The following is a 16,597-nucleotide window of genomic DNA, read 5'->3' on the forward strand; positions in this document are numbered from 1 at the left end:
TTTATCTGTGCAACTTTAAAAAAGAAAAGAAAAATCTGTCACAAATATTTTTGCAATGATGGGAAATGGAAAGATATGCTTGCACTTTCATTAATAGTCTTGCAGACAGTAAATTATATGAATTTTTTCCATCCCTAGTGAAGACTCATTAATGTGCCACCTTTACTTTTGAGGCAGAAGCTAGAGTATTCCACGTCTGCTATACTTCTAAAGATGATTTAACGTTTCATTTTAAAGGTAAACTGTGGCTTGTATAAGCCTTTATTTGCACAATTGGTGTATAACAGCAAATTGTGCTTTGTTCTAACTTGGGAAGTTTGCTCAGGTATCTTGTTTCTTGACTCTAAAATGAAACTGGCCCTGTTCTCATTTTTTATTTCAGCTTTGAGAATTTTGTGGGTGTAGAGGAGAATATACTGGCTTATAAGAATATTCAAGGGGAGGACAGTTTTCAACAGATCAGTAGAAAAGGGGCTGAGCATTGTACCTCCTTTCCAACAACCTTTTGCATTTTCATGCAAGCTTCAGATTCCCTTCCTCCATGGCCACTGTAGAAGTACGGTGAACTTCATTAGTTTTAATCCATTCTATACTGAATGAAAGGAAGATGTCTTTCTCAAACCATTAGTCACAAGGGGCAGCGGCATGGAGATGCAGCTATGACAAACACCTCTCTAGTCTCTCCCTTCAAAGCAGTAATGGACTTGCCATTGATCTTACTAGGCTTTGCTTTCCCTTCCTGTGCACATGTTTATTTCCCTTATGGAGGATGCAGAGCCCAGTAGATAATGCATTTACATGTTAGGCAACTCTTAGGTGGATTAGTATTTGATTGCATGGCCGAACCCAAAGGATGCTCAGCTATGGCTCCTCCTCATCCTGGAGAGAAGTGACCAGTGGGGTGTCCAGTAGGGCTCTGTCCTGGGCCCAGTGCTATTCAACATCTTTATCAATGACTTGGATGATGGAAAAGAGGGCTTGCTTATCAAATTTGCAGATGACACCAAATTAAGAGGAGTAGCTAATAGGAGGAGTAGTTAGAGGACAGGGTCAAAATTGCAAATGACCTTAATAGATTAGAAAGCTGGGCCAAAACTAACAAAATGAACTTCCACAGGATGAAATGTAAGGTACTACACTTAGGGTGAAAAAAATGAAATGCGTAAATATAGGATGGGGGACACCTGGCTTAACAATAGTGCATGTGAAAGGGATATAGGAATCCTAGTAGACCATAAATTGAACATGAGTCAACAGTGTGATGTGGCAGCTAAAAAGGCCAATATGATTATAGGCCGCATCAAGTGAAGTAATAGTGCCACTCTATTCTGTCTTGGTCAGGCCTCACCTGAAATACTGTGTCCAGTTCTGGGTACCAGAGTTAAAAAAAGATGTTGACAAGCTGGAGCATCTCCAAAGGAAGGCAAGTGAAAGGGTGAAGGGCCTGGAAACCATGCCTTATGAGGAACAACTTAGGGAGCTAGGATGTTTAGCCTGGAGAAGAGAAAGTTAAAAGGTGATATGATAGGGGCCCTGTTTAAATATTTGAAGGGATGTCATATTGAGGAGGGAGCAAGGTTGTTTTCTGCTGCTCCAGAGAACAAGACCCAGAACAATGGATGCAAGCTACAGGAAAAGAGATTCCACCTAAACATTTGTGATAGTAAGGGCTGTTCAACAGTGGAACACACTCCTTTGGAGTGTGATGGAGTCTCCTTTGGAGGTCTTTAAACAGAGGATGATGGCCATCTGTTGGGAATGCCTTGATTCAGAGTTCCTGCATGGCAGGGAATTGGACTGGATGGCCCTTGGGGTCTCCTCCAGCTCTGTGATTCTATTTGCTGTATCTCTCTTTTCATCTAATGTTAAATTTCACGGACCATGCTAGCTGACCTCACTTCGTGTAGGCCACACCAAATTAAAATTGACACTAGAAGATGAACCAAATTACAAAAATTTAAATAACAAAACAAAAGAGAAGATATTCCACCTAAACATTAGATAAAACCTCTTTGCTTAATAGAGGGGGATATTGCTTTGGAGGGTGACTGGATTATAAACAAAGGTTGAAAAGATGTCTTTCAAGGGTGTTTTAGTTATGGATTCCTAAAATGGCAGGGACTGGATTATATTGCTCATCTAGTCCCTTCCAGCTCTGAGATCTGTGGGCTCATTGCCACTGGCAGAATAACATGGGTTGTGATTCAGATCCGCTCCATATTTGTAACTGATTTCAAAAGATCCCTCGTTCTCACTATAAAAGGGGATCCTTTTTTTGCTACTTTAATCGGTTTGCCACTTGAATTGAAGGGAGGAAGGAAGGAAGGCACTGAGGGACGTAGGAGGAGGATGAAGGGGAGGACAATGTGGTTTTTTAAAAATAAAATAAAGAATTTTCGATTGACTGATTTTGCAACTACTTGCCTTGCAAGTAGTTACAAAATCAAACAATTTAATTGTTTAAAAAAACCCACACAAGTACACAGGCAGCGCTGCTGGGGGGGAGGATGGTGGATCTATCAAAACGTTACCCCTTTGCCATTTGTCCCTCCCCTCAGAAAGAATCAATTCTAATCTGGTGTCCCCACTGTTAGGAATCATGTCAGAACCGAGTCTTCTCAAAAGAACCTAAAAATAACTGCTACCAAAACCCTCCAGGCTTTTTGCGTTTGCTCTGCTTTATTTCCCCTGGGATTGATCAAATGAGGATCAGGATCGATTTCCAATGGGAACTAGGGGCATATAGCTTGAATCAGGGTTCAGAGTTTTTTGTAGTGGGAATGGTCACTGTGATTCTATGATTCTGGCCAACGGCTTGGTCCTTCTCTGAAAAGTTTACCACTCTCTTCCTTGAGTAAAACGCACGTGTGTTTGTTTTGCAGTTTTCCATTCCAGGCATCAGAAAACAAAAGAAAGGTGGGAAAACGTTAAAATAACTGTGTGGCAAACCTACTCAAAATGAACTCTCCTTCTCATTCTCATGTTTGCCTGTAGAAACTGAGTGTGGGACTCTTTGCCTATTTGAGTCATTTTTCTGACTGATTTCCTGTAACACCTCCTCCTCCAAGAAGACAAGAAGGGAACTGGAGCATGTGAAGTGATGGGAGCTGAATAGTGCACTTGTGGTCAAACCAGGTTAGCATGAATTCTAGCTCCACTCAGCTGAAGAGACAGGAAACAGTAGGTGCCATTCAGTTGGCATAGAATCATAGAATCATAGAGTTGGAAGAGACCACAAGGACCATCCAGTCCAACCCCCTGCCATGCAGGAAATCCAAATCAAAACATCCCCGACAGTTGGCCATCCAGCCTCTGTTTAAAGACCTCCAAGGAAGGAGACTCCACTACACTCCGAGGAAGGAGTGTGTTCCACTGTCGAACAGCCCTTACTGTCAGGAAGTTCCTCCTAATATTGAGGTGGAATCTCTTTTCCTGCTGTTTGCATCCATTGCTCCATTTGGTCCTAGTCTCTGGAGCAGCAGAAAACAAGCTTGCTTCCTCCTCAATATGACATCCCTTCAAGTCTTTAAACAGGGCTATCATATCACGTCTTAACCTTCTTTTCTCCAGGCTAAACATCCCCAGCTCTCTAAGTCATTCCTCATAGGGCTTCATGGTTTTCAGACCCTTCACCATTTTAGTCGCTCTCCTTTGGACATGCTCCACTTTCTCCACATCCTTTTTAAACTGTGGTGCCCAGAACTGGACACAATATTCCAGGTGGGGCCTAACCAGAGCAGAATAGAGTGGCACTATTACTTCCCTTGATCTAGACATATTTGTCCCCTCTCCCAGTATTTTTTCCCCCTGAGGCATTTACTTTTTACATTACGTGAAGAACTAGAAAAATGGGAAAGAGAGGAGCCACAACTGTTGGAATATTGGCCCTGTTTCCTTAATAAAATTATGTAACATCCCTCCCTGTCATAGTAACCATATCTAAAAGGCTTCTAATTCCCAAGCAAATGTTTTCTTGTGGGCGACAACCCTAGCAAACCCAGAAGAGTCAGGATTATGCAATACATCATGAGCAATAGCTGCTGGTTGGCTCTGCATAGTACTCCCCCGCCAACATGTGTCACTTGCACTGCTGAAAGTCATTAATGTGAAGGGTCACATCTGGAATCATGAATCTGGTTCATGAACTGTGTCTCCGTTCATATGGCTTCCGGCTAGACTGCAGATGGTTCTGTCAAGGCAGATCCCTTCTGAGTGAAATGAGTCTTTGAGGCTGCCCTTAGCAAACAGGGGGGAAAAACAGATTTAGGAACAGAGGTTCAAGCCACTGAAAGGTTTACATAGTCCTGTTGTAATATATCCACTAAGGCACTACCTTTCTCTGGTGGTGTGATTGTGTGCTCCTCTGAGACAAGAGACTACACTGATGACAGCAGTGCTGTTGAAGGGGTCTCCCATGACAGACAGGCTTTTGCTGAGGAGTCAGACTATATGTGCCAGACAGCTACTGGGCATCAGCACTAATTGAGGAGGAGTAATACTGGCAGAGACACCATAACTAAAACTGGTTAGTACTGTACACAAAGAAACGCCTTTTGAATGTGAAGTCGAAGGCTTTCATGGCCGGCATCCATAGGTTTTTGTGGGTTTTTTGGGCTATGTGGCCATGTTCTAGAAGAGTTTCTTTTTGACCTTTCGCCAGCATCTTCTCTGAAGATGCCAGCCACAGATGCTGGCGAAACGTCAGGAAGAAACTCTTGTAGAACATGGCCACATAGCCCGAAAAACCCACAAAAAACTATAAAAAAGCCTTTTGAATGCCTTTTACCATGAAAAGCCTATGATGAGGAAATCTAAAATGAAACAAGAGACAGTGCTAGAAGATGAGACTCCTAGGTCAGAAGGCACTGAACAAGTTACTGGGGTACAGCAGAACCCAAGTACAGTTAGCATTGTGGCTAATGATGTAACTGAACTCAAGCTGTAAAGTTCAACTGTTGATATGCTCACAGGCGAAAGGAAAGTCTGAAGCTGCGCGACACATATTGTATGAGCATGGAATGCTGGAAGCATGAATCAGGGGAAGCTGGGCACAGTAAAACAAGAAATGGAATGCATAAACATTGCAGTTCTTGGGATGAGTGAGCTCAAGTGAAGAGGAATAGGAAATCAGATAACTGCACAGTCTTTTACTCTGGAAATTAAAAAGAAAAAATGGGGTAGCATGAATCGTGAAGAGCGGTGTCACAAAAGCAGTCAAAGGATATATGCAAAGTCTGACTGAATAATGTGAAAACTTCAGGGAACATCCACCATTAAAATCATAATCCAAGTTTATGCTCCAACTGCAGAAGCAAAAGAAGAAGAAATTGAAGGATTCTCTGCTGAAGTAAAGGAGGAGATTGCAGACACACCAAAATAAGACTTCTTATTAATCACAGATTACTGTAGGAAAACAGAGCGGATGGTGAGAAAATGTGGCCTAGGATAAAGAAATAATGAAGCCGGAAAACCAGTGAAATACTCATACTTACCAGTGAAAGACCAGTGACCTATCATAAGTAAATCTATGAGAATGCAGAGCCTGGATGCAATTATCTGGGTTCTTTTTGGGGCAGAGGGACGCCGGGCAGTTTGGCTGCTGCGGTGTCCCTCCACAGGCAAACAGTCAGCCGCCAGCCTGCCCTTTTGGGGTGGTTTGTACCAGGCCATAGATTATCTTCACATATTTTATATAGAGTGGCAAAAATGATACAGATATCCCTCCACATTCACGGGGGTAGGGGATCAAGACCCCCACAAATGTGGAAAAATCACAAATAACCCTCCCCTGCCATAGCAGCTATTTCCAGGGTGAGAAGGATGGGTGAACAGGAGTACTCCTTTCCTCCACCCCTCCCACCCTGGAAATGCAGGGAGAAAGTGTTATACCCAAACTTATCACTGAAATACTCAAACTTACCAGGGAAAGACCAGTGACCGAACATTAGCAAATCTATGAGAATGCAGAGCCTGGATGCAATTTTGCAAATGCTAATTGTACTTTTATCAATGAAATGATGGACAAATTGTACATCGATCAATCATTGCAATCTGTTGATGTGACAGTTGGTTCTCTGCTTGACTGGATATCTTTGCACTCATCTTCAGCATATTTGGCATGTCTTTGACATTTATTAGTCGTTTATCTTGCTCTTTCCTGTTAATGCATTTGATATGTGCTAAACTTCTGCAGAATTTGGGGTAGCTAGCTTTTCCTCAGTGTTTGTTTCTCTTCAGTGTTACCTGGTTTCATATAGGTTTCTTCTGCTTTGTTGCTGCACTTAACACTTCTTTTAGGAAACCAGGGTTATGCATTTTCCGGGAAAGCGTTCTGCTTTAAATATTTTAGATATAGGCCAAGACCCAGAAAGCACCTGTCAAAGTGCAAGTCTCTGCCCCTCTTCCTCCCCCACCACTGTATGTAATAGTGGCCAGGACACAGCTCCAAGCCCACCGCTATGAATTAGCTGTTGAAGTATGGCTGGCTGTTCATACACACCCAGTGGAGAAGGAACAGCTCCTGCTCCCTATGTAAGTCTTCTACTTCATCTCTCTGTGTTAGGGCAGCCAAAATGTGTTTGGGTACAGCTATACAGCCAACATACCCATGGTTACTGCAGCTTCTGTTGCACGCCTGAGACAATGATCATTGTGTAAGGAGTTACAGGATACCTTCTTCTGCAGTGTTCCCACAAATACATATGTATATCACCAACAGGTTCTAGCAGTAGAACCTGAGACACTCACAAGCAAAAACCAATCTTCCGAAATCTTGCTCAAATATAGTACTGGACTTTTACAGTCAAGACATGTTTTCAGTGTGTTAACTATAGGGGAAAACAATAAAAAGCTTTTGGGTCTGCATTTTTTTCTAATGACACACATAAGCTGCCAGTGCCACCTTCCCCCTTTCACCTAAACTGGCAACATTTAAGATGCTCGAATGAATATGATGACATGTACTTAGTGTGAAAGGGAGCTTAAATTATTTGGCATAACACAACCCTATAATTGTTAAAGTTTATGTTTCTCTTGACAGGAAAAATGAAATGCACAGATGGGTGACTCTGGCATGAAGTAGTACACGTGAAAAGTATCTAAGAAGTCTTAGAGCACATGCTAACTAAGAGTTGACAGTGGTAGAATTCAAAGACATAGGAAATCATCATACTACACTCTTACAATGTTGGTTATTCCACTTTAACTGCTCTGGCTGTCTCCTGTTGTATTCTGGGATTTGCAGTTTAGGGAGGGGCATTTAGATTATTCAGCCAGAGAGATCTCTGGCCTCACCGAACTACAAACTCCAGAATGCACCAGGAGGCAGCCAGAGCAGTTAAAATGGAATTGCAATGTTTTAAGAGTGTAGTGTGATACTCTCCATAGATATGTTAGTCTGGATCAGTATGCAAAGGGATCTTGTAGCATCTTTGAGACTGAGAGAAAGAAGTTGGTAGCATAAGCTTTCGTAGATTTACATGTACTTTTATCAGATGCGTGGAAAGAAGTGGCTAGGGACTTCCGGACAAGGCAAAATGACAAGTGGGCACTGGTAATCATGCACTGCCATGACAAAGGCTATTTACAGTCATGTTGCTGACCAGGGAAAGATCTGTCCAGTGTAAATTTCACCCCTAATAAGAGGAGAACAAAGGCATTAACCCATAAGGTCCCAGAAGACTTTCCTCCTCATGAAAAGATAGTCAGGACTTCCAAGATCGCTGCAGCTGTAGCAGGACAATGAGCTAGCTCAGATGCTGTTAAACAAAATGTTTTAAAAGGATGTTTGGCAGCCTCAGCGAGGGGTGAAATGGACTGCCCTGAGAGAGCTGGGTTGGGGCCTCAGCAACCACATGCCACGGCCCCAGTCCAGCCAAAATCCGGCCCAAATAGGCAGAAAGCTGCTTCTATTTGGGGCAGATTGAAGCTGCCCCATCACTGCTTCAGCCAGCTTCCAGTTGGCTTGAGGACATGTGTCATCTAAATGCCATGCCCCCAAGTCATCCTGAAGCCACCCGGTGTGTAATCACCAGTGCGACTTCGGGCAACATGGGGGCATGGCGTGTGTAAATGCCATGCCCCCAAGCCACCTTGAAGCCATGTGAAGGTGCCAGTCTGCTCCAGCCCTCACTGTCCTGAATCTATTGACCAAGAAAGTATAAATAGAAAAGGAGGAAAGAAGAAATTCAATTTGTTTAGCAGAAGCTTTAATGCAAAAAGCATAACAGGAGTTTGCCTTTGGAAGTCATAGGGAAAATATATTGTGTTATGGAAGAACTAAATGAATTAATATTAAGAATAAAGACTTGTTTTATTATGCGAGAGTGGCAGTTGTTGTTGTTGTTGTTGTTGTTGTTGTTGTTGTCCTTGAACAAAAACTAGATAAGGAACATCAATAAAAGGACTGGCTAACATGGCCCAGTGGCTGTGGAAACTTTGAACCGACTAAATGAACTTCTCTTGCAAACTGCAACCATCTAGCGGACATTAGAAAAATTGCAGACAGAGAGGTGGGATTTTTGAGAGAGAAAAGCTGTCACCCGATGTCCAAGCGAAGATGAATTGATTAAATAAAAATCCATGAAAGTGAAGATACCAATGTTTTAAGAAACCGAGGAAATGTTTTTGGAAGACAGTTCAGAATGTCCATTTGATCAAGCAACTTGGGAGGACATAATTACAGAACTAAAATAGATGAGAGATATAATAAAACAGGTTAAAATGGACTTATGGGAAATTTGGGATGATATTAATATCGTTGGAGATTTCAGCCAGAAGGATGAGGATTGGAAAAAGATGGAAGTTCAGTTAACAAAATATTCCTTGCTTGAATAGTTTAAAATATAGGTAAAATATAAGTATTGATAAGAAATGTAAAGGGTGGCTTTATTCAGTTTCTGAAAGAGTAGGTTTCTCATTATTATCATATTAGGTGCTAAATTTAACAAAAATAATCATATAAAATGCTTTCTGAATTTATTAAATGAAGAGAGAAAGTTCAGAAAGTGTGATAACAATAACTGTATTTATTTGAAAGATGTTTAATGATTTTAATATATAAGGTGTGAGCCAAATCTAAAATCATGGTCTTTGAGCACAATTGCCATCTTTGCAGATGGAGCATAGTTCAGTGATGGTGAACCTTTTGAAGACCGAGTGCCCAAACTGCAACCCAAACCCCACTTATTTATTGCAAAGTGTCATGTCCCTCTGGCTTTCTAGTAATGAACTCTGGCAAACGCTGTGCTGGGGCAACATCATGCGTGCCCACAGAAAAGGCTCTGAGTGCCACATCTGGCACGTGTGCCATAGGTTCGCCACCACTGGCATAGGTGATTGTCCCTTGGAGCAAGTCAGAAGCTTTAAATACCTAGGACTAACATTTCATCATAGGGCTGTGTCGAACCGTCATGGATCCATGGTGTTGAAAGGATTTCTAGGTGGCAAATTTGTCATCATAAGATTCTTTCATAGCAAGGGTAATCAATTCATACCAATGGCCCTCAAAGTTTTCAATGCAAAGATCACAACTAAACTGCTGTATGCAATAGGTATTTGGATTGAGTCTGCCAATTCCGAACTTGATAGTTTTCAAGCAAAACTTTTGTGGGCTCTTTTATGTGTTTCTAGGTGTGTACCCAACTCAATTCTTTTATCAGAAACAGATGCTTGCATCCAAACTTTGGACCAGAGTATTCATCTTCAAGTCAGGTGTGGGTTTCCTTGCTTTGGATAGTTATACCAGCAGATGGAGTAAACATGTTGTTCATAAAGCAGCCTCTATTGGTCTTCCTTTTAAACTTAGGCCATGAGATGGCATTAAAATTCCTAATGCAAAGACTCTGGGACATTATCTTTTGCAGTTACAGGTCCAGTTCTACTACCTCTTGCTCTCCCAATGCTCAATTCTATTACTTCTTGGTCTCCCTGTGCCCATTTCGTTCTCATGTGCCTTTTACAACCATGGCTGTAACTTGCTAATTGCCGCATTACTGAGCCATAAACCGGGCTATTCTGAAACGTTTTATATCAAAATGCTGCTGCAAGACAAATGCATGAATGCTTCTTTATCTGTTGCAATTTTTTGTTTACTTTAGCTGTTAAAATTAGAAAGATTGAATTATCAAAAAGGGGTAAGCTCAATGGCAACATATCCTACACCTGTAATTACATAACCAAAATAATCTCCAGTGTTGTATAACCCAATCTGATAATTTAATTTTATGTAAACTTCCTGTATTTTTATGTAATCTTCCTATTTTATATGGTTTTAAGTTATAGCGTGTCTCTCCAGGTCTATTGACTGTAAAATATATATATATATATATATATATATATATATATATATATATATATAATTGAGATATATAATATGGGGGACACCTGGCTCAATGAAACTACATGTGAAAGGGATCTGGAAGTCCAAGTAGACCACAAGTTGAACATGAGTCAACAGTGTGATGCAGCTAACAAGGCCAATGCGATTTTAGGCTGTATCAATAAAAGTATAGTGTCTAGATCAAGAGAAGTAATAGTGCCACTCTATTCTGCCACCTGGAATATTGTGTCCAGTTCTGGGCACCACAAATCAAAAAGGACATTGAGAAACTGGAGCCATGTGTCCAAAGGAGAGCGACTAAAATGGTGAAGGGTCTGGAAACCATGCCCTATGAGGAACAACTTAAGGAGCTGGGGATGTTTAGCCTGGAGAAATGAAGGTTAAGAGGTGATATGATAGCCCTGTTTAAATACTTGAAGGGATGTCATGTTGAGGAAGGAGCAAGCTTGATTTCTGCTGCTCCAGAGACTAGGATCCAGAGCAATGGATGCAAGCTCCAGGAAAAGGGATTCCAGCTCAACATTAGGAGGAACTTCCTGAAAGTAAGGGCTGTTTGACAGTGGAACACACTCCTTCCTCAGATAATATCTCCCTCCTTGAAGGACTTTAAACAGAGGCTGGATGGCCATCTGTCAGGTATGCTTTGATTGAGAGTTCCTGCATGGCAGAATGGGGTTGGACTGGATGGCCCTTGCAGTCTCTTCTAACTCCACGATTCTATGATTGTATGATTGTATGATTCTCTAAGGTGGTTTGCTAGGTAGCTGCAGGGGCAGGAAATTAGAAGACTGAACATGGAATAAGATTTATGGAAGAACTTTTAATATAATTTATTATAATATTTCACGATAGAAGAGTAATATTTTTCCTATCAAAGAAGAATGATTCAAAATAAACTTGTAGAGATGGATAAATTGTTTATTTTGATTAGAGAAAAGTCATTGGTAACTTTTTTTTGAAGGATTGGAAATCTCAGTTTGGCCTTTTGAAAAGTAGTAAAAGGGATAAGATGACCAAATGTTTGGAAAATTATTATGCGTTTAATTGATAGATGAATTGTAACAAATATTTGATAGAGAAAGAAGTAGGAGTTTAGGAAATGATGTACAATCAGCCCTCCACATTTGCTGGGGTTAGGAGTACAGGACCCCCACAAAAGTGGAAAAACTATGAATAACTCTTGCCCCCCCCCCCTCAAAAAACAACCCCATATTTAACATGCAGAGACAGTACAATCTGCAGATTCAACCCACCACAGATGTGAGGTTCCTTTCCAAGGTAGAAGTGGGCGACTGGAAAGACTTGCCTCCGCTGCTGCCCTTTGTCATTTTTAATAGGGACTTACATGCCTCATTCACAATCTTTCAGTCTCACAGGGATCCTGGTTATTAACCACAAAATAACAAGGCGAGACTCAAGACAAGGGCCACTTTATCTGACCTAAAACTTATTTAAACTGAACCTGGAGACAAGCAACAGAAGCCGGGGGTCGGGGGCGGAGGGGAGGCTGATGTGGGCCCAGCTGAGACCCAGGTGCCAGCCTGTGACCACCTCCCCACCCTTCCTTTGGGTAAAACACCTGACCTCGAGGGCAATCCAATATTGTAGGTTGCTCCCTGGCTAGCCATCTACTGGAAGGTAAACCAAGGACACCCCCCCCCCCAAAAAAAATTCCAAACAGTTACAGCAGAGAAGACAGCAAATGGTCTAGGAATAATCAAATTCACAAAAGTCAAATCCGCAAACATTCTCTGTTATGTAGTATTGTAATTCCATGTTTTGTTTTGTGTTTGTATATGTTTTGATTTGTTCTTTAGTGGGATTGTATTTTAGTGTGTGTTTTAGTTAGATTTTAGTATATGTAGAATTTTAATTAAAAAAATGACTTTTTTAAAAAAGAAAAAAAGAAGAAAAGTGCCTAGGAACAGATCTATAGCTATGAATAAGCTGATCACATGTGTAAGTAGCAATGGAAATGCCAAACTAGTGGGTATGACAATTGTCTTCGACCAAGAGGCGGGGTAAAAATAAAGCTTTTATTATTATTTATTATTAAGTTGACATTTTCATTTTTAATTAAGATCTTGTACCACTCTCTCCATCTATGCTGTGTGCCCTCCTGTAGACAAATAACTGTTTTTGGGAGGCTTTCTGTAGGCCAGCCCTGCCACCAGCAGTCCTTGAGAGAACAGAATGATTGTGCAGAATGGGTTGCAATTCATTGCAGTGACTCATTCATCACTATAAAGGTTCTAGACCCTTCACTGCATGCCTCTGTTGAAGTAGACTTATGTCTATGCTCCAAAACACACTGCAGAAATAATCCAGTTTGAGACCTCTTTAACTGCCCTGTCTCAGTGCTAGGGAATTCTAGGAATTATAGTTTATTGTGGCATCAGTGCTCTCTGATAGAGGCGGCTAAATGTGTCATAGAGCTACAGTTTCCAGAATTCCCTAGCACTGAGCCAGGGCAGTCAAAGTGGTCTCAAATTGGATTATTTCTGCAGTGTGTTTTGGATCTATGGAAGCTTATGGTACCAACTTATTTCTCTGTGTCACAACAGTGCTACAGGATCCCTTTGCATAATCAGTCAACAGTGTGATGCCGCAGCTAAAAATGCCAATGCAATTGTGGGCCGTAGCAGTGGAAGTATTGTGTTTAGATCAAGGGAATCAGTAAAGCCACTCTATTCTACTTTGGTCAGATCTCACCTGGAATATTGTGTCCAACTCTGAGCCTGGCAGTTTAAGAAGGACATTAACAGGCTGGAAGGTATACAGAGGAGGACAACGAAGATTATAAAAAAATTAGAAACCAAGCCTTATGAGGAACTATTTATAACTAGTTATGTTTAGCTTGGAGCAGGCTTAAAGTTGACATGATAGCTATCTCTAAATATCTGAAGGAATGTTATAGCAATAGCAAGTACATTTCTATACCACTTACCAATGTACTAAGCTGTTTACAAAGTGTAAGTTAATTGCCCCCAATAAGCTGGGTACTGATTTTAGCGACCTACAGAAGAATGCCAGGCTGAGTCAACTTGGAGTCCCTGGCTGGTATCGAACTCACAACCTTGTTGTTTGTGAGTGAATGGCTGCAGTATAGTCATTTAACCACTGGGTCACCAGACTCATGTGAAAGTTGAATGAAGTTTATTGTCTGCTACTCCAGAGAGCAGAGAGGAAACAGTGGATTCAATTTACAGGAAAAGAGATTAAGAAGAACAGTTTTGCTGTAAGACCTGTAAGATAGCGGAGTAAATGGACTATACTGTAGGTGGTGGACTCTTTATCTTTGGAGGTTTTTAAACAGAGACTGGATGGGCATTATTCTTGAATTCTTTAGTTGTGTATTCCTGCATGGCAGTGGGTTGCACTATATGGCCTTTGTGGTCCCTTCGAGCTCTAAGATTCTATGATTTTATGATTTCATGACATTTCTGTTTTGAAATTTTGGACACACCTGCAATTGTTCGCCGCTTTGATCAAAATTTTGGAAAAGCGGGTTACAAATAAACTATATTATGTTTAGGCATTAGTCAGACAGATAATTTGGATTTTACAACAGTAAAGTTTCATATTGCATGTACCTTCAGAAAAGTGGAAACGATTAGATTTCTCATATTTGGTGGGAAGATCAGTGTCTGCAGATTAAGGCTAGGGAACTATCTAGGACACCATGGGCTGATCCAATGTTTTCATGGAGCATTTTATGCATAACAGGGAAGCCAACCCATATATTTATTTCTACACTTACATTTGGCCTTTCCCTTCCACCAAGGAGGTCAGGAAAGGACTTATAGTTCTCCCCTTGTTCCTCTTATCTTCATGAACTACATAGTTGAATGGGGTTTTTTTATGCTGGACTCCTTGAGCCTAGATTTATCCCCTAATTCCTCGCCATGCCTGAGCGTAGAAGCAACAGTTTACAATAACAAGTGACTTGAAATTAATCCCTTTTGCAATCACTAAGGCATGCCAAAGTTGCATTAGGAATGCAACAAAAAAAGGGGGGGGGGGTATGTTTTGTAGTATAGCTGTAACTGTTTGAGTTACTTTTATCATTACAGAAAATATGTGGCCTTGCTGCTAAGTTATGCTTTTTAGGCCAACAAGTTGTAGTATATTGACATTTTTTGAAAATAACTATTTTAAAAGTTAACAGTGTTCATTTTAGTTAACCTTTGAATAACAAGAATTGCTTTTTAACAGACCCATAAAGATAATGAACAACTCTAGGATGAATTGTAATAGTAACTAATTATATTTAAATAACTTTCCAAGCTCTGTGCAACACTTAACTTTCTTTCCTAGTATGGAAAGTAAAGAACATGCATGAAAATGGGCTGTCTCCAGTGAAATTAATGGAGGGATTGTGGCTATATAAAGGAAAGCTCCATCCATGCATATCATGGTGCTCCTTCATGCCCTGCACATGCAGCTTCATTATTCCTTGATTATCATTCAGCAGATCTTTTGCAAAAACATTTTGCCTGTAACCATGAATAAAGCAGTGGGATTGTATGTTGGGATGGATGGATACACACACACACACACACACACACACACACACACACACGTGTGTGTATATGTGTGTGTGTGTGTGCATGTGTGTGTATATATGAGACTTGTTACTACTTTTCAGGTGGGAATCTTTTGTTTCTGTTACCATGACACCCTATTGCTCATAGGTACAAATCAAACGAAGAGTATGTGTATGTGCGAGGCCGTGGACGTGGGAAGTATGTATGTGAGGAGTGTGGAATTCGCTGCAAGAAACCCAGCATGCTGAAGAAACACATTCGCACGCACACAGACGTCAGGCCATATGTCTGCAAGTACTGTAACTTTGCTTTTAAAACCAAAGGTAAGCACCAGTCAGATAAAAATTCATACTCTTAGTGCATCTGCTTGTTAGATGAACGTCTTGTGGAAGTGCTGGTGAAGCAGGAAAGGGATGCTAAAATGCTTTGAATTTTATTTTTTAATATAAGGTGTAGAACCTCTAATTGGGTGATATTGGATGAGGAATGCTAAAGCAAGACTGCAATGTGCTTGATTCACCTGGCAACATGGCAGACTTTTGTTGGAACTTGCCTGCAGTGTTATAAACTATTCCTGTGCTTTATTTGCAAGGTGGTTTTGAAACTGAAATACTCTCCTCCTGGTGCCACAATTGAAATACCAACTAAACAGCACTTAGGGAAAGGCCACTCAATTGTGGGACTCCAAAGGGACCATCCAAGTTGTTGAGTGTGCCTTATGCCCAATGACCAAGTGTTTTTAAAGGAGTACATATTTTGTTTATTTTGAACCTTTACTTCCCTAGCCTGCAAAACGTTATGCATCAAGAAGTATTTCCCCAAGCATGCTTCCTGTCTAGAGCCTGCAGGGTTGCTGTTCTTGCAAGTGTTGCTCCTTTTCCTTCTCTTGAAGCTTCCAGCTCCATGAGTTTTATTACAGCTTCCCTTTTCATTTACTGTCAGGCAAGGGAGGTTCTTAATTTGTCTTGCAGAGATAAGCAGAGATAAAATAAAGTGTGACTGAACCATAAACTTAAGGAACACAAACTGAGAGGTTACAAAATTTGTCCAAATGACAATTTTTGAGGAGTAGGGGAGTTTAAAAAGAAAACTCACCATCACATGTGAACATAATGCTAGCCAGCATATAATGCTCATGTTGGTCCCAATAACCCAAGGGATTCCAACACACACCATACTGTGTTCAAGAGCATGGGACTTGTGTGAGAATTTCCTTGTGACTTGTTAACAGCTGCCATCATTCCAAATTGGTTTAGGATTTAGGAAAACTTACCTGCCAATAGTTCTCACTGTTGCCACTAAATTCTCCTGAAGGTAGAAATTTGGGTTAATTTTGAAGTTATACCTTGACTGGAAGTGGAGTGGATTTAGTAGTAGAAGGTGCTTTCCAGTGGGTGGATGATTTACATGATCCAATAGCAGGTTCTATTGGATTATTTTTGTTCTGGGCTTCAGTATAGACTTCTTGGTGCCAGTTTGCTGTACCAACACCTATAAGCCTGTGCCTAGGATATCAAGAAAGCCTACACATTACAGTAAAATAGACATGTACATATCTTAATTTGGGTGTTATCTAACTTTGGGAGAGGAATTCAGAATAATGTATTATGTAAATATGAGTGTTTGGATTTATCGGTAGAATTCCATATTTATCTGTAGTATTCCATCTGGATTCTTCCTGTTTCTACTTTTAGGGCTCATTCCCACTGGG

At 40.8% G+C, this 16,597-nt stretch overlaps 1 protein-coding gene across 1 annotated transcript in view; it reads left to right on the plus strand.

Annotated features, from left to right (window-relative positions):
* The window catches only part of HIVEP3 (HIVEP zinc finger 3), a 151,486-nt gene that overhangs the window by 104,928 nt on the left and 29,961 nt on the right, over window positions 1-16,597 (plus strand). The window contains exon 5 of the mRNA XM_089482931.1: window positions 15,034-15,209. Coding sequence (XP_089339057.1) covers window positions 15,034-15,209 — 176 coding nt within the window. The remainder of the gene's footprint in view (window positions 1-15,033; window positions 15,210-16,597) is intronic.

Source organism: Sceloporus occidentalis, unplaced genomic scaffold, assembly GCF_023333645.1.
Source record: "Sceloporus occidentalis isolate IW3139 unplaced genomic scaffold, rSceOcc1.0.p SCAF_20, whole genome shotgun sequence".
Lineage (NCBI taxonomy): Eukaryota > Metazoa > Chordata > Lepidosauria > Squamata > Phrynosomatidae > Sceloporus > Sceloporus occidentalis.